Source organism: Triturus cristatus, chromosome 5_2, assembly GCF_964204655.1.
Source record: "Triturus cristatus chromosome 5_2, aTriCri1.1, whole genome shotgun sequence".
Lineage (NCBI taxonomy): Eukaryota > Metazoa > Chordata > Amphibia > Caudata > Salamandridae > Triturus > Triturus cristatus.
In genome coordinates, this window is record NC_140588.1 from 1,012,962,810 (window position 1) to 1,012,981,944 (window position 19,135).

The following is a 19,135-nucleotide window of genomic DNA, read 5'->3' on the forward strand; positions in this document are numbered from 1 at the left end:
GACCATTTTCATGTTAACGAGGCTTTGTTTATTTTTTCACCCCTTCATCTCCACATTCCCGGCAATGGCCACAATGTTCTGCTGCGTGGATATTTATTTTTCTATGCAGCGCAGGAGAAAATATGTTTGTTTATTCATATTCACCTTTCCTGACTCCTGCAGCTGCTTATCACAGCAGGCTGTGACACAAAGTTTGACTAACGGAGTAGGTAAGAGAATGTGTTACTAATATGTTTTTCTTTTTAAAATATGCGCAGGCCCAGCAGGGCACATACTTCGTGTGTGATGCAGGACAACAATAAGACAATAAAAGATGCACAGATAACGCTGGTGATTAATGATCCTGCTGGAGAGCAATCATTTGTCTGTTAGTAGTTTTTAAATGCAGATGAACTGTATTTTATGTGGAAGCTCAGTGGGTTACTGCCTTTGTCACAGAGATCCTTTTGTTACTTGCAGTTCAGAAGTTACAATCCAAACATAGGACAGTGACCAATGAACTGTCATCAAAGAGCTGCATACAAACATGAATGGTATAGTTAGAACTTCGCTTTCTTTTTTTGTGACATAGTTAGAACTTCCCCAGTCTTTCATTATTCTAATTTTGCTAAAATGAGTATGTTTGGGCAGATATACATTTTTATCAGTAAAGCTGAACCGACCCCATGGAATACTCTTTAAATCCTAAGGTTGTGTTTCCCCAGACCAAACCCTCTTAAAATATCCGGCCCACCAGCATGGATGAAATGTGATTCATACACCTTGTAATCCTCATTTGCTTATGTGGCATTCCCTGTATACTGATTTATATACTTGTATGATTCATTGTCTCTGTATAATGTGTGCGTGGTGTAAAGTACTGACACACACTACACTGATATGAGTAGCGCTATACAACAAATGAAATGCATATGAGAGAGGGGCTACTTAAAGATGAGGGGCTCTGTTGGAGGGTGGCAGTGAGGGAATCCGAGGTAGTAGCTAGTGGAGAGAGAAGTTTTTCTAAGTTAAAGTTAATTAAAACATATTTAAGATCCACAATGAAAGATGAAAGGCTATCATCTTTGGCAATCCTATCCATTAAAAATGATATTGCACAACAACTGGACTTATCCACATCAATATTGGCATTTGCAAAAATGAAAGCCCGTAAAGTTCAATTTTCTTGAAATTTGCAAATTGTTTTTACAAAATTAACAGTTAGAAAATGTTAATAATTACATCAACAAGATGTATATTGTTTTGGGCTATAACATAAGCTATAATTGACTGATGGTGTCGTAATATCTGTTCCCCATCTAATCCCTATTTAATTTACATGACATTTGAGCATACATTTTATATATTATAAAATGTATCCTGTATATATTTAATATGCGTTTGAGAAACCATACAACTCAACACAAAAAATGTTTGCTGGGGGGGTGCGGGGGGGGGGGGGCGCCAACAAAGATTGTCGCACAGGGCGCCACAATCTCTAAAGCCGGCCCTGTGTAATGTTTTGGTTCATGACGTATGTCCCTTCAGTTCAAGTGTCATGTTTTGTAATCTTTATCATTGTGCCGTGTTGGTTGTGTTCTGCCCTACACTGTCTTTGAGTAGATAGACTCCCATAGAGTTACAATCTACAACCAGGCCTGGGCGGAACTTGCAGAGTTGTGCTCTGCGGATTTCTGAGGTGTTACAAAAAAACTCAGCGAGATTCAGCAAATGGGCGGAAATAGGCAGGTTGCGCTGCTCACGCTGTGATTTAGCGCCAGGAGCTCGTTCTGCGCCGAAACATCAGCGCGAACAGCACTACACGGCGCGCCACAGCGTGCAGCTGCTCGAGCTGATTTTGCTGCCGCTCAAGTAAACTTTCTACGTGAGTGGCAGCTTGCTGACCACGAGCGATCGCGCCAGCCTGCATTCGAGAAACATGCCCTCCTAGCGACTGAATATCGCGATGGGGAATGCCAAATCTTGCTTGTGCTCTCCAACTTATTATTGAGCCGCACAAGATAAACTCTGTCACGTGGCGGTTGGTGGAATTTGACCAGAACTCCACGTTAAAATGCATAATGCAGAGTGGCCAAAATTCTACCAATTCCTGCGGTGGATCAAAATATATCACACACCCCTATCTACAACCCAATTTCAAGCTGAACCACAGAATTTCTTCTGGCACAGTTTGGTGTAAAGCTATCTAGCTGGTTTTAATGAGTGCAATATTTGTTTATGGGCTTTTGAATGGGAAACACAAGTTGTGGGCCCCTCAAACAATCTCTGTCCCCCCACTTGGCCAATCTGTTCAAACCATGGTGAAGAGAATTCAGACACAAATATCTTTTTGGCAAAAATGTTGTGCAGATTTGTCAGATGGAGCCAAAGTTTCTCACTCTCAAAAAGATGTATCCTGCCAAGAGCTCAGTGGTAACTGCAGTGTAGCTGTATCCTGACTTACTCCCTTCTTTACACGTGCCCACTGAACCACATTCCCTTTAATTTTACGGTGAGAGTCTGATGGAGACTGTGCCCTGTGTTTATTTTTCCATCTAATGAGGACGCACAATACCTTTCAGAACCTTTCCTGATGGCTATGAAACCGTTCGCTCACCTGAGAGACCAATCACCTGCAGCTGGAGTCCCTTTGCTGTGTCTCCTACTCCGTTTCACTGTTTAGGACAGGAACCCCTCTGAGACTGCAAGACACTTATTTGGGGTCAGTGTGGGTGTGGTCTCTGCTCTTTAAGGTTAAATGGGTGCCTTACTGAAGTACGTTAAACCTGCCTCTAAAATGTTATTGGGCGTTTTTATTTTGAATCAATATGAACAATTTAATTTTAAAGTAAGCCTTTTGACGCACCAGGCACGGATTGGCAGACACGCAGATGCAGTTCAAATGTAGCTGTCGAAACGGTTAAAGAGCCTGAGTAAGTCTGAGGAACATAAACCAGCCATGAACCTCTTAATCCAGTTTGCAGCATGCTCTGAAATACAGAAAACAAATAGATAAAAAGATTGGAGACAATCCAATATTTCTTGATCCAAAGTCTCCTAGTGTCGCAAGCTTCTATTTCTACCTCAGTCTTGTCAAGTTCCATATGACTTTCTTGGAGATATGGCCTTCATAGGATAGATAGACAGATTGTGAGCTGTGACCTTGTCCTGTGCTGTCGTCATAGGAACTCAGGTCCTCTCATGCGCCAGAGTGAGAGGAAAGGCAAGGGCACCTTATCCACGCTAAACCCACTATAAGTTTTTTTTTTACTGTTATATTTAGTTCTTTGCAGCTTTAGAAAACGTTCATCCACTTTAAGCAGAGATGTTTTGATGTACAAAATGTTTTTACGGTTGCGAACCACGATTCGGTTTACAAACATAGAAAAATAAGTTTTTAATATGTAGAATCCCCCTTTTTAGGGGTCTGTAAATTATTACCGACTCCTAAAATGAGTTTGTGGCTCCAAATGGAATCGATATTTGAAAGGGAGACGTATCAGTGTTTTGTGCCTGTAATCTGGTCGCCAAAAAAAAATGAACGTTTCCAATGCTTTAAATGGGCCGGTACTGTCGGGTACTGAGTACCGGCATTTTTAGGTCTCGCCTTGCTATCGCGTAAGGGATCGCAATGCGAGACTATAGAGAGCGGGCTGGAAAGTGCTCCCAAAAAGCGGATTGCATTGCTAGCACGCGCACAATCACGCGCATCGTGCAGCCATGCAATTCGCTTTTTAGGAGCACTTCAAAGGGTCCGCTCCCCCGCCCCCAAGCACGCGCGCGCCACGCTCCGCCGAGCTTGTCTTTTTTTTTTTAACTTAAAGCGGGAGGCGCGCGTGCGGCCAATGCTTGTTTTATTTTGAGGGGAGAGTACCGGCACTTTTCAGAAACAAGCAGGTACTCTGATACAGAGTACCGGCACTTTTATTTTTCCATTTCAAGCTCTGACGTTTACCTACTGCTGAGTCAGGATGGTGAGCCATTTGCAAACAGGAAGGAGTTCCAAGGGGACCCCTTCTCCTTTGTGAATTAAAATAAAAGTTTATTGGGGTGTAGGCAGTGGTCCAGGGAATCTCTGACAACTCTCAAATAAACTCTTTGAAAAGAGTTAACTTTTTTTTTTACACCCACCCTGAATCCGTTAAGGAAAACGAGCAGCATGAAACAAAAAGTTTACTTTATTTAAATGCAAGAAGAGACATGGCGATCTGTTGACTTAGCAGGCCGCGATCCCTGTGAAGGAGTCAAATCAGAGTAAGCCACAATTTGTGATCTATCTCATTAATATTCAGGAGATAGGTCAGACTGCGATCCACTCAGAACAGACTTTTGCAAAACTATCCATTAGTACACAAGTTGCTTCACAAAATTACATACTGGTTGCAAAAAACTAACCCCAATTTGGGGGCGTTGTTTTGTGCACCATGGCTGAAATTCATAACCGTGCAAGCCCTGTGTTTTGCCTCTTTTACTTTGCATAACTTAAAATAGAGTAGGGATTACTTTCTTGCTTATCAAATAAGGGATGTATTATAGCCGAATTTTCAAATTCATTTTGTTATACCTGGCACCTTGGCGTGGGTCTCCCTTCCATTTTTTGCTGTTGCCTCATGTGTTTTTGCTGGTGTTAGATGCTTTGGGCACTGTGCCACTGCTATCCAGTGCCACAGTGCAAGTGCTCCCTGTTGTAAATTGATGTATGGATTAGTGATTCCATGATTGGCTGGTTTGGTTTACCTGTCAGACCCTAGTACAGTGCACCAGGAGTGCCCAAGGCTGGTAATCCAAATGCTACTGGTGGGCTTTCAGCACTGGTTGTGCCACCCACAGAAGCAGCCTGTTAAAGTGTGTCTCAGGCTTGCCATTGCAGAGCCTGTGTGCAGTCTGGTACTGCCATGCTAACTAGGCAAGTGCACCCACATATCATCTTCATATCAGACACCCCTCTGGTAGGCCCAAGGGCAGGGTGCATTGTAAGTATAAGGTAGAACATGCCCTGGTGTGTGTGGCATGTCCTAATACTCACTCTGCTGGCAGCACCGGAGGCTCCCTGGCTCCCACGACTCTCCCAGCCAATCACGATGTTGCATCAGCACAGTCATGATTGGTGCTAAGGCAGTGACTGGGAGCCTATTAGGGAACATGCTAAGTGTGCAAAACACTCCTGTTCCTTCTGGCGGCGGTGAGCCCCACCCCACCCCAACATGGCTTTGAGTGACACAGAAAAATAAAATGATGATAACGTCTTGTTATTATCATTTTTTTTTTCCCACAACTCAATGAGCAGTGTGGCGTCGCTCCTCCGCCTTAGCGTAGGAACCGCCACTTAGAGGGCTTCTTTGCCCCTTTTAAGGGATCCTTGCTACTCTGCACAATTTTTGTTCCTCTAATTTACAGCCCATCACCCAGACTAAGGATGATCAATTGCAGGATATAGACTTACACACATGCCCTTATTATTGTCCTGATGAGGCCTGACATGTTGTAGGCTGAAACATATCAATGTTATATTCGAGGTGTTTTCCCTGAGAGCAAAGCCAAATACATGGATTGATTTTTACTACGAGAGGCAAAGGATCACTTAAACATATATAAAGCCTTAAGTCATATAAACTACCCCAGGTTGGCAAATGGACACTCCAGTCATGCATAAATACCCTAAAACCGATGACTAGAAGGACTGTATATCAGTTTATGCACTTTAAAAATGTTTTTTGTATGTTGAAATGTATATATGGGCCACAGAAGGAACTCAAATGCACTTTATAATAAATGAACTCAATTGCTCGTTATAATAAATCACTTGTTAATTTTTTCAATAAGACATAATGGACGTTTTCTTGCTTACATTGGACTCTGCCTTAGAAATACTAGCACCAATTTTGAATACTACCAGTGCCAGCCAAAGAAACAGAAAAGCACCACTTATTGGATGTTTGTGTTGCAATAACCAGTATTGATAGATGCATTATTGGAGCATTACATTTCTAGGTTTCATTATAGGTACCAGTCTCTAGGTTTGACACCGCTCTCTTGAAAGGCTGCATCTGATTTGCATCACTTAATTTGCTGCATATTACTCTACAGAGCATCTGAGGATAAAATCACGGTGCATTTCATAAACCGGGATGGAGAGCGCCTCACAGCCGCTGCTAAGGAGGGGGAGAGCTTGCTGGACGTGGTCATGAAGCAAAACCTGGACATTGAGGGCTATGGTAAGTTGTATCCTGTTTCTCTGGTGTATGCTCCTTGGATCTCCAGTTGTGGATACGTTCTGGACACAGTCACCAAACTGAAGCTCCAATGCTGAGTTGGTGCCAACCACTGAATCCATAAATGTTTATTGAGCACTGAGGTAAGGTGTTTTTGCCCTATTCTTTGGATATGAAATATGTGTCCCTTAGGCTAAGTCCAGCTCAACTGGAAGCATTCCCAAAGCCAAGGTTTTGGCTAGAGCGACACCCACGAGTGGGAAAAGTACAAGTTTGTGTAAAATTCGGTTTGATAGAATTTGCTCCCTGTAATAGCTATTTTGGTTCCTTTCAAGCAAATACATTTCAGTACCAACGAGTTGTGAATAGCAACATCTGTTTACAGCCCTACCACAGGTCTGTGCTTACAGTGGTCTCTGATTGCATTATTGGTCATTAAACGCTGCTTTTCTCTGGGACGGAGGTCATGTACACCTCTCTAACATGGGATAGTGTTGGTTTATCCCATTCTAGGACTATACGCGAATGACATGAGCCAACATGATTACCTTAAAACCAAGCCTCTCATGCTCATATTTCCCATAGTTGCTACAGTCTGTTCTACTGTGAAATGGGCCCGGTTCATATTTGCTGAAGAAACATCATGTGGTAAAAATCTCCTTCCTGCATTACCATCATCAAGTGGCTTCGCAAAATCATTGGGTTGCTCCCTCAGGAGACCCAAAAAAACGTAGTCCAGGCCTTAATCACCTCTAGACTGGACTACGGTAACATTCTTCTCCTGGGGGCGTGCAAAGAGGTAACCAGAAAATTGCAGATAGTTCAAAACATGGCGGCTCGGCTGCTCTGTAAATTGCCTCACTTATCTCCCACCTCTAATTCACTTCGTAAACTGCATTGGTTACGTATTGAAAACCACACTAAATTTAAGGCCCTGTGCTATATGCACAGAATAAACACAGGCCATGCCCCCTCATATCTCAGTACCTTGGTGCATCGATACAGCCCCGCCCGGACCCTTCGATCTTCTAACCAGCATAGGTTCCAAGTCCCTAGAGTCAAGAGAGCCAGGATGGGATGGCGTTCCTTTTCCGTCCTGGCTCCATCCCTCTGGAACTCTCTTCCTTTATCTTTCCGCATAGAACCCTGTTATCTCAAATTTCGTAAGGAAGTTAAGACCTGGTTATTTAACCAATAATGCTTTTGTCTCTAGCGCCGGGAAACCTCCGGGTAGCTGCGCGCTTTATAAGCTTAAATATAATAATAATAATAATAATGTGTTTACACCATGTCCACTAGTGAGGCACACCTACCAGGATTGCCCTCCCAATGCTTGAGATGGAGACTCTTTCATTCACTTCTTTCCTTACCTTGCGGAGTCTCATTACAAGGACCTTATTAATCTCGATTCAGCCCTTTCGGGAGTTGCTAGTAGAACTGAGCTTATGAGATCCCCGCTTACTCTCTAGATCTGTGGAAATTAATATTGAGGAGGATTTTGGGGAAAAACAGGGGTATTTGGGTTCAGAATGACTGATTTTCCTGGTAATTCTTCCTAAGATGAACCCTCAGGGTCCCACTTGTTATCCCATAAACGAAGCCAAATGGTGGGGGGTGGGGGGAGGGGAGTGTACCAGGAGAGATAATGGGACCTTGTAATGAGGCCCAGAATCGCAAAATCCCTTCCAAATGAATTCCCTGAAACAGCTTTTATGCATATCTCCTACTCACGGTACCTGACTGCTTTTGGCTCAGCTCACTGAAGGAGCAGTAGCAGCTAGTGTTCCCTCAAGAGTGTGATAGCTACATCACATTGTGGCTTACTGTTGCATAGGATCTTCACCCAAACTGTGGACCATGAGACTGGCAGAACAGTATAATGACTTATTTGGGTATTTTCCTACATAGAGTCAATATAGTCCTTATATTCGCTCATCTGAGCACCCACCTGCAACTATCCGGTCCATCCCGGTCTACCCAATGACCCATTGTGTGGAGAGAGTAAGCCGAGTGCAGGGGGCCGAGAACGGGCACCATCTTTGTTGCGGTTAGCGCACTAGTGTTTACGGGCAGTTAGGCATAAAGCTACCACCTGCAGGTCGCATAGTGGACGTGGCATACTGCGACATAGCTTCGTACTGATTGTGGGTTTACACTGCTTTATTCGCCTCATTTTTAAACAAATATTACTTTTCTGCAACTAGCATTGTGTACCTTAATACTGAGACTGCTTTATCTGTAATCGCTCACCTGAGAACCCATCGGCAACTCTCCGGTCCATCACGGTCTACCCTATGACCGATTGTGTGGAGAGAGTAAGCCGAGTGCAGGGGGCCGAGAACGGGCGCCATCTTTGTTGCGGTTAGCGCACTAGTGTTTACGGGCAGTTTGGCATAAAGCTACCATCTTCAAGGACGTGCAGTGGACGCGCGCCTAAGGCAAGCCTGCCTGCGCCTGCGCCTGAACGCTGCCAGCTGCCAGGACACTTCGTCCATTTATCTTCTCCCAGGTTCTTAAAAATGCCTCTAATTACGTATACCAAACAGTTACTATTTGACTTAAGGGACAAGGTCCCTGGGATTGACTGTAGGAGAAAGGCTCTGGCAGAGCTGGAGGAGATGGCCAGTAACTGCCCGCAATGTGGCTGGCGCATCAATCAGGGGCACAGCACTGTGAACTTCGCCGGCCGCCATCTCGCGGACTGGCGAGGATTGGTGGAACAGACTGCAGGCGAAAAGCGTAGGACGGATGTGCCTATGACGACCTTTCAAGGTCTATATCTCAGTGCTAGGTCCATCCCTAAACATGCTGGGGAAGTCTGGGATCTCCTGGATGATTTAAAGCCAGATATTTGCGTTTTCACAGAAACCTGGCTGAACTCTCAATCAGCTCCTTGTGTAGCTATGCCCTTTCCTGCAGATTATACAGTGGTGAGGCATGACAGAATAGGCAAAAGGGGTGGAGGGCTGGCTATAGCAACCCGTGTAGCGCTTCATATGCTAGAGACCGCCATAACAACGGCTCTTGATACTATAGCTCCAGCCAGGACAGTTATAGTAAGGGAAAGAGCCGCTCCAGCTCCTTGGTATTCAGAAAGCTTGAAGATAGAAAAAGCAAACTGCAGAGGCGCTGAGTGTAAATGGAGGAAATCTAAGAGGGAAGAGGAAAAACTGGCCTATAGATCTTTACATAGAGCGTATTTGGGGAACTGCAATAGAGCAAGGAGAGCCCACTTAGGGGAAAGAATTGCGGAAGCCAGTAATTCCACCAAAGAACTCTTCAAAATTCTTAATGAGTTCACCAATCCCAGATCCAACAATGCCACCCCTTCACCTACACAGGGTGTGATGATATAGCCATCTATTTCAAACAGAAAGTTGAAAAAATCTACAACACGTTTGAGGTGGAAGAGGCTGTTCCGGTACTCAATCCCCCCTTGGAAGACCCGTCCTCCCCTAGCCTTGAGACCTTCGCAGCCATTTCCAGCAAACAAGTGTGTGCCTTATTGTCACACAATAAATCAGGCTCGCCGTCAGACGTGGCCCCCCCTCACATCATCGCAGATCTGGCTCCTGCCTTATCCTCTTTTTTAAATTTTTTAAATTTTTTTGCTGAGCAGAGCAGAGAGAAAGAATATCGTTACATTGGTCAGAAGGAAAAGGAACAACCAATAACCATCCGTATTTGACGCAAATACACAATAAATACATTTAACAGCTGAAACCTTTAAAAAACAGGGATGAACACGTCCTAATATAAATAAATAGAAGTCCGGTACACCATAAATTCATAAACATCTAGAAGCAATTACATCTTCCACTTCCTAAAATACCCAAAAGTGTCTTGTGCCTGATGATCAAGAAAATGACAACTGGATTCAATTGGGTTCTCTACAACCTTCTTCATGTGCAGAATCTTAGCAATAATACAGTGCGATGGTTTCCCCCCCCATTATGTAGGGGCTTATAGTGCAACGTGTTAAGGTGCTAAATTTTCTAAAGTGCAATGTGCTAAGGTGCTAAAGTGCTAAAATGCTAAACTTCCAATGATACATCCAAGTTGACAAAAAACCTCCAAACTTCTATAAATTCTTTTGTTGCCCCAACCCGTTTAGCGTAAACTTCCTCAAGTCTCCTTATCCTAAACATTTTATTTATCCATTTAGGATAAGATGGAATCTTTTTTGATCTCCAATTTTGGAGAATTAACGAGCGTGCTACTATAGAGCAAATTGAGATACACGCCTCCTCGGCCCTGGTCAAATCTGACCTAACTTTGGAGAGCCCAAAGAGAGCCACTTCTGTCTCGGGATTAATCTTTTTTTTTTATAGCCTGGCTCATTGCTAAAAAAATGTTATTCCAGAAGGCTTCAAGCTTTGGGCATGTAATAAATATATGGAGCCAATCTCCCTTACCTTGGGACAGACATCGAAAACATTTATTCTCCACTTCCACATGACATTTATTTAGCTTTTTCGGGGTGTAGTAAGCCAGCCACCGAGACAAAAAGGCCATTCTTTTAAAATTAGCTGCTCTCAGGGCCTTACTTCCTAGCCGGGCTATACCCTGCCAGGTTAGAGAAGGAACAATTAGTCTCCCGGGTTATTTTTTCCAGAAATTCATCAACCAGGGGGAGTGCATTGTGTTTCATCAATAAGGAGTACCAGTTTCCTACTCTCTTTAATTTTATTTGATATAAAGCATTGACCATAGGATTTGGAACCCCGCTTAGCATGGAATTATGTTTTTTAATAAAATTTACTAACTGCATGTATTCCAGGTACCCTGGCTTAATTCGGCTCCCTGTTCTACCTAGGACTCCTTCCCAAGAAATTACTGTATTTACAATAAAGAGATGGCCCAGATTTTCAAAGCCAATGTCCTTCCATCTCTTTAAACGACTGGAATGAATTTGCAGGCCAAACCCCCTACATTCCTCTAATTTAAAAAAAGCAAACCCTGACGAGTTCGCCTGTTTAAAAAATGACTGGAGTCGATCAAAAAAGTCACGGATAGTCTTATAACGGACTTTTTCGGAAGTTTGGATGTTTTAAAAAAAAATTGGAATTTGTGTGCTGGACTCGCCAATCATTCTTTCAAGAAAATATGTATCCATCCGCTCACCAGGTTCCAGTAAACGAGCTGTTAATAAAGCTGCATCGTAGTAAGTACGGGTATTTGGTAGGGCCAAGCCCCCTTGATTTATCTCTAGTTGTAGTATGGGCAGTTTAACCCTGGACGTTGTTTTATTCCAAACAAATTCCCTGAACATACAGTCAATTTTTAAAAAATATTTAACATTGATTTTTAAGGGTACATTAATAAACAGAAATGTTAAAAGTGGAAAAATTGACATCTTTAAGAGTGCTACACGATCGATCAAGGACAAAGGTAGAAGCGACCACTTATCCAATAGGGTTTTTATTTTATTTCTCATTGCCAGGTAATTCAAGTTAAAAAGTTGTTCTATACGGGTCGAAACATAAATACCCAGATATCTTATTGGCTCTTCTTTCAAGGCCTGAATTCTTAAAGTCGAAGGTAGGAAGTTACAATCTGTATTAAGCACAAGAATCTCAGTTTTATTTTGATTTATTTTATAGCCTCCTATTTGTTCGAATTTACTGAATTATGGAAGAGCTTCCTGAACGATCTGTTTATCGGGACAGAGGTACATAATTATGTCATCCGCACATAATTTTAACTTGGACATCCCTTCGCATGGGGCTCTAATCAAGGGATTTCCACAGATTCTTACCGCTAGGGGTTTGATGAAAAAAGTAAAAAGTAGGGGTGACATCGGACACCCTGGTCTAGTGCTGCGGTTTATTTCGATACTCCCTATTGAATCTCCATTGACTATCACCTGGGCTTGAGCGCCTTGGTAAATATTGTTCAGCATATTTAGTATTTGAACAGGGATGCCAAATTTACAGAGGCCAAAAAAAAGTGCATCCCAATTTACCAGGTCGAATGCTTTTTCAGCATCGACCATAGTAATAAGGGTAGGTATTTTATTATTTGTTAGATAGTCAAGAGCTTGAATTAGGAACCCAGTATTAGTGGACATGGACCTTCCAGCTACAAACCCGGTTTGATCACAGTGAATTAGCTCCTGGGCGATGGGGGTAAGGCATTGTGGCCAAATTTTCATTAGTATTTTAAAATCCGCGTTAAGAAGACTGATTGACCTATATGAATTAACATCTTTACTGTTTTTCTCTTTTTTGACAAAACTAACCAATATGGATTCCTTAAAACTTGGTGGAACGTAACCTCCCTGAGTGATCTAATTAAAAAGGTTTACTAGAAAAAAGGGGTCAGCTCTCTAAAAAAAGTTTTACAAAATTGAATTGGATGTCTATCTGCTCCACAAGCTTGCGCTCCTGCCATAGACTTTATTACTTTAACAATTTCTTCTTCAGAAATATCTAGCAGGAGCTGTTCCACCATTGGCCCTGGAAGAGTGGGTAACTCAACCCCCTCAAAATAGTTATTGATTTGATTCACTCCAGCTTCATATCTAGTAGTGTATAACTGAGAATAATGTTCTAAAAAAACTTGCGCTATATCCTCTTTGCCCGTTAAAGACATTCCTGTTTTGGTGTCTGTGATTTGAGTGATGGTGGCTGCCTCCTGTTTAGTTTTAGTACTACCGGCAAGCATCTTGCCAACCATCTGGCTCTCCTCATACACTCGCTGTAGATATGTTCTGGAGCTGGCAATCTCCTCCAAAATAAAAAACTTCTTTAATTCGTTTTTGGCCCTGTCTAACTTTGTTTTAGTATCCCACATCCCCACAGGCTGGGCATATCTTAATTTTGTAGCTTCTACTACTGCCTGCTGGAGTTTAAAAATGTTCTCTTTCCTCAGTTTAACTTGGCAGATAATGTAATCAATTGCCCACGAAGGGCTGCCTTAAATCCCCCCCAGACTGAGAAAATTTCTGCCGTGTTCTCAATGATCTTAAAAAATTCAGCAATCCAGTCCTTAGTATCAGCCACCCATTGGGGGTCCTGCAGGAGGAGACAATCCATCTGCCACCTGGATCTTGGCCTCCTGCTAGCCCCTATTTCTATATTAAGTTTAATTAAAGAATGATCAGAGAATGGATTAATATCTATGTCAGAGGTTGTACTGCCCAAGGATTTTGATATTAAAAAGAAATCAATTCGAGAAGCCGTATGGAATTGATTCGAGTAGCAGGTAAATTCCAATTTCGATGGATTAGCTACACGCCATGGATCAATCAAAATATGTTCCCGTCTTAAAATCTCGATCATCTTTTTAGTTTTGAGTTTGAGCTCTTTTTTATTTTTATTCGAGGTATCTTTCTTCAAGTCCTGAATATAGTTAAAATCACCTCCCATAATTATTTTCCTGGGTACCCCCTAAGTAACTCAATAATTCTGAATAGGGCAGTAGTATCATCCACAATAGGACCATATTAGTTGATAAAATGCAATATCGTGCTGTTTAATTTAGCCTCGACCCATATCCATCTCCCCTGGGGATCTCTCCTTACTTGAGCTAATTCCCAGGTAAGACCCCTGCAAAATATATCGTAACTCCTCTCTTAGCCAGTCCTGCAGAAGCAAAAAAGGCATGCGAGTACCATCTGGGGAGGAATATTCTTGGAGCGTTGGTTTTTAGATGGGTCTCCTGTAGAAATAATACTTGGGGTGAAAAGGAAGTTAAGCATCTAATTAGAGCTCCATATTTTTGTGTGTTCAAAATCCCATTTACGTTGAGCAAGAAAGTACAGCACTTACTCATCATTTTTGACCCGGAATCTGTAAGCCTTGCTAATTGCGTCAATATTACACATACTCTTGACCCTTATTTTTCCCATAAAAATCCTGCTACTGCTAATTTTACAACTGCTTTCACCCCCTCTTTCGAACCCTCCCCCTCGCCCTACCCTCCCCCTTTAAACCCACCCCTCGGGAAAGGTGAACCACCACGCTGACCACCTCTCACTCCCCCCGCTACTTTTATGGGTGCCATGCCCCCCCCCCCCGGCAAAGCGATGCTTTATACAACCAGTCTGAGAAATATGAAACCATCTAAATGTCAATAGGAAGAAAAAGCATACATTAGATTGTTAATTCATTGTGTACTCGAAATTTCCTTAACCTCTTCGCTGCGGCGCAAATTCCGCTGCAGCGCTGCCGCATGCTGGACATTCCATTCGTGGGCGTGGTCATGACGTCTCCCGGCCGTCGTCCGCACATGCCCATTGTGACTCATGACGGCCGGGAGACGTCATGAGCATGGAAGAGGTTAAGAAGATCCTGTGCATCTTCTAAATTAGTAAACAAATGTAATTTCCCTTTGACCAGGACGCGCAGTTTCGACTGTTGGGCAATTGACGCCTGCGCGCCTTGAACTTTGAACAGAAAAAGCAGCTTGACAAATTCTTTGCGTCTCCGAGCCGCAGCTTCAGACATATCAGGAAAAATTCAGCAGTTGGAAGTTTCGTTCACTGGAAATTGTATTTGTTGTATGGCTTTGGACAATATCCTCTCCTTAATTCGAAAGTCAGCGAAGTTGACCAGGATGGTACGAGGGCCGTTCGTGCTTGGCAGAGGATGGAACGGAACTCTGTGAGCCCTGGTAATAGTTAGATTGCCACTAAACTCGGGGAGGACTTTATTCTTAACAAAGGATTCTACCCATTGCGGTATCTGTGCTCCTTCTATTTTCTCAAAACTCCCACTATGCGCAGGTTGGAACGGCGTGAGTGATTTTCCAGCTCCTCAAGCTTATTTTCTAGCGAGCTTCTATCTTTAGTGACTTCGCGTACTTTAGTAAGCAAACCGGTCATCTGGTCCTCTAACTGAGAAATGCTGGACTCAACTTCCTTTATCTTAACTGGAAGACAAGCCACTGCCTCTTCGATCTCTCCTAAACGGAGATGAAGAGAAGCAATTTCATTCTCCTGTGACCGCTTCATATCTCTTATTTCATCGAGTATGAGGTTGAGCAGCGTTTTAATATCTAATTGTTTAGTGGTGTCAGCCTATGTTAAATCGTCAATTGGAGTTTCTTCAGGATCTGGGGCTGAGTCGAAGGCTGAAGATTGAGGAGTATCTGGAACCTTCTGCACTTTCTCATTAAAGACCAATAGTAACGTTTTTGAGGTCTTTGACTTCTAAACTGGAACCTTTTGTTGATGTAGCTGAACCTGGGGCCCGGTCGCAGGGACCAAGTTGGTATCCATCAAAATCAAATCCTGATCCGGCTGGGAGAATAACTGCAGCGCTGATGCTTCCGCAGGCGTGGGGACGGGAGTCGAAGAATTCGTATTCAATTCTTGTATCATATAGTTTGAAGCTGATGAGATTTGGGCTTGCGGAGGCGCTAGCGGGGCGGAAGAGGTAACAGGCGACGATGATGAGCTCAGATCAAGTGGGAGTTGACTCGGGCTAGCAAGATCGGTGGCCGCTGCCTGAGGTGATTCGGGCCGAGGACTGTAGTAGCTTTTTTATAAAGAGGGGAAACTCCTTAACACTTTTACCCTCCTCCTTACTAATCTCGGCAGGTACAATCGCGGAGTTGTCCACTTTTAGTTTGCCCGAATCGCCGGACTCTTTTGTAGGCACCAAGGGTGAGATTCTAGCTCCCTGGCTAATACCAGAGAGCTCTTCCGCCAGATCACTTCTGGGCTCTGAAAGCTGGAATTATGGTCAGGGCGATTCCACAAAAGCTCTGCTCTTCCTACCCCAGCAGACAACGCCTCTGCCTGTGACTGTGCCAGGCGAGTCTTAGCCTTAAGGCCAGTTGCAGAGTCGACTTTAGAGACTAAATTGTTCTGTTTGTTATGTCTCCTGCCTTATCCTCCTCAATCACGGAGGTATGTAACTTATCTCTGGACACAGCTATGTGCCCGGTAAAATGGAAACAGGCATATATAAAGCCACTACTTAAAAAGCCACATGCAGACCCAGCAGACCTACAAAACTATAGACCTATCTCTCTTCTTCCATTTTGTTCTAAAATTATGGAATCTCTGATTAATCGACAACTTTCTTCCTATTTGGAACAAAATCATCTGCTTGACCCATCGCAGTCGGGTTTCCGCGCGGGTCATAGCACGCAATCGGCTCTAACAGAGGTCACAGATTCAATAAGGATGCTATTGGATGAAGGAACCCCCGCTATACTGGTTCTTCTGGATCTCTCAGCAGCCTTTGACACCATCTCTGACAGTGTCCTTTTGGATAAACTGCGAGGGATTGGTGTCAGAGGCCCAGCCTTAAATTGAATACATAGTTTCCTGTCATTAAGAACACAATGTGTACAAATGGACACGTTTGTATCTAACACGGCAGTGGTGGACAAGGGGGTACCTCAGGGTTCCATCCTAAGTCCCACCCTGTTCAATATTTATGTCTCCACGTTGGCCCCAATTATTAGATCTTGTGGGTTCCATACGATCTCCTATACAGATGACACACAGGTGATAGTCCCAATTGGGAAAGACCCTGCTGTGACCAGAGAAAAATTCAAAGGCTGTTTGCTAAAAATCGCTACCTGGATGAGCAAGAACGTTTTACAATTGAACTCCAGTAAAACGGAGATCTTGCTACTCGGCAAAGCTGAGGAGCTATGGTCCACAGAGTGGTGGCCAGAAGAATTAGGGGAAGCCCCCATTCCTAAAAAATGGGCAAAGGACCTGGGGGTGATGATCGATGACAAACTCTCGATGGAGGAGCACGTAAAAATCACAGCGGGCAAGTGCTTTGGCATAATGCACATGCTAAGAAAAGTCTTTCCCTGGATCCCCCTTCACACAAGGAAAATTCTCATTCAGGCGCTTCTAGTCAGTAAGAGGGTCTGACCCTCTAACTAATTGTGTTTTTCGCTTCTAGTCAGTAGACTAGGCTATGGGAACTCTCTACTGGTCGGGATCAGAGAAGATCTGTTATCACGGCTGCAGGTAGTACAAAACACTGCAGCACGCCTGGCCTTAAACAAACCGCCACAAACCCCATCACTACCTTTATTACGGCACCTTCATTGGCTTCCTATTAGGAAAAGATCAATTTTTAAACTCCTGTGCCTGGCATTCAAAGCCCTACATGGACTTGGACCGACATATTTAACTAAGAAGATGCAATGGTACTCTCCAGGGCGCCCACTGAGCTCTGGTAGTCAAAGGCTGCTCCGCACCTGTAGAATCAGAAAAACCAAGATGGGAGGGAGGGCATTTTCTCATCTAGCCCCCGCCCACTGGAACAGCCTACCAGATGAGCTGCGAGCATGTCCTAACCTGTCACAATTCAAGAAGCTTCTTAAGACGTGGCTGTTCTGTTAGATCTTCACTTTTCTGGTAATCTGCCTCCCAGGCACCGAGAGATCCCCTTGGGGATGATTCGTTGCGCCCTACAAGTACTAAATTAAATTAAATTAAATATTTAAGGCACAGGTTTCATGGAAATGCAGTGACGTTTGAATTACTCTATGATTCTTACTCCAGTGGATATTTGATGTATTCATAATAAAATATGTAAATATTAATATGGGGCTAACTGTATCATCTCTTTTCAGTCTAAAGTGCTGAGGCAGTCTCTTTTTCTACTGAGTCTGGCTGCCAAGGTTGCCTTGACGTACTTTGCAACCTTGTAACACAGTTGCTCATCCTTACTATCTCCTAAATATATTAATGCTGCAGCTGTCTTACAAAATTCAACTGCTATTTGAGTGGGCATAAGCCAGTTACTGCGCAATGTAAGATAAGTTATCATGACTCAGCGTTTCTGTACTTTGGAGACTCCAATGACATGCTATGTTTCAACTTCAGATCTGACAGGTTCCCCTTGAATGTGACCGCCCAGGTCCTGCAGACCTTCCAGCTAGAGTTAATGTATAAATATCACCCACCAGACCACTTCCTTAAAACCTAAGGCTCTTCATTGCTCTATTGACAATTAACAATTATTAACAATTTTTCAAAAGTTTGAAGGCCAACTTAGAAGGCTTTTGTTCTAATTCTTAATTTTAATTAGTCTTCTACCATACAGTGTTACATCTGATCTGACCTCATCTCACCCTGATCTCATTTCATCTCATCCAGAACTCATTTCACCTCATCTCATCTCATCCCGAACTCATTTCAGCTCATCTCACCCTGAACGCATTTCAGCTCATCTCATCTCATCCTGAACTCATTTCAGCTCATCCTGAACTCATCTCACCTCATCTCATCCTGAACTCATTTCAGCTCAGCTCATCTCATCCTGAACTCATCTCAGCTCATCCTGAACTCATCTCATCTCAGCTCATCTCAAACTCATTTCAGCTCATCTCATTATGAATCTCATTTCATTTTATCTCATCTCATCACGTGATCAATATCATCTCACATCATGTTCACTCATTTGATCTCATCCTCAATTTCAACTCAACCACGTTTTGTCTCAACCCCACAATCGACATTTCATTGTTTCCTCAATTTCATCTTATTTTCGATCATGCTCAATCTCATGTAATCTCAATCTCACCTCATCCTCAATCTCATCTCAACCACAGTCTCATCTAATCCCTTGTTTCATCAAATTACACGTAAACTTTATATGTCCATGAAGTGTTATGTTGTGTCCTCAGGAGAGCCCTCACCCATTTGAACTCATCCTCAATCTTTTCTCATCACGTGATCAATATCATCTCACATATTGTTCACTCATTTTATCGTATCCTCAGTCTCATCTCATCACGTGATCACTATCATTTCACATCATGTTCACTCAGTTGATCTCATCCTCAATCTTATCTCATCATGTGATCAACATCATCTCAGATCATGTTCACTCATTTTATCTCATCCTCAATTTCAACTCATCCACGTTTTATCTCAGCCCCACAATCTACATCTCATTGTATCCTCAATTTCATCTTATTTTCTATCTTGCCCATCTCATTTTATCTCAATCTCACCTCAT

The 19,135-nt window shown here is 43.1% G+C and overlaps 1 protein-coding gene across 1 annotated transcript in view; it reads left to right on the forward strand.

The window, feature by feature from the left end:
• Positions 1-19,135, forward strand: part of LOC146829593 (adrenodoxin-like) — a 106,743-nt gene that overhangs the window by 38,820 nt on the left and 48,788 nt on the right. The window contains exon 2 of the mRNA XM_085608291.1: positions 6,067-6,194. Coding sequence (XP_085464417.1) covers positions 6,067-6,194 — 128 coding nt within the window. The remainder of the gene's footprint in view (positions 1-6,066; positions 6,195-19,135) is intronic.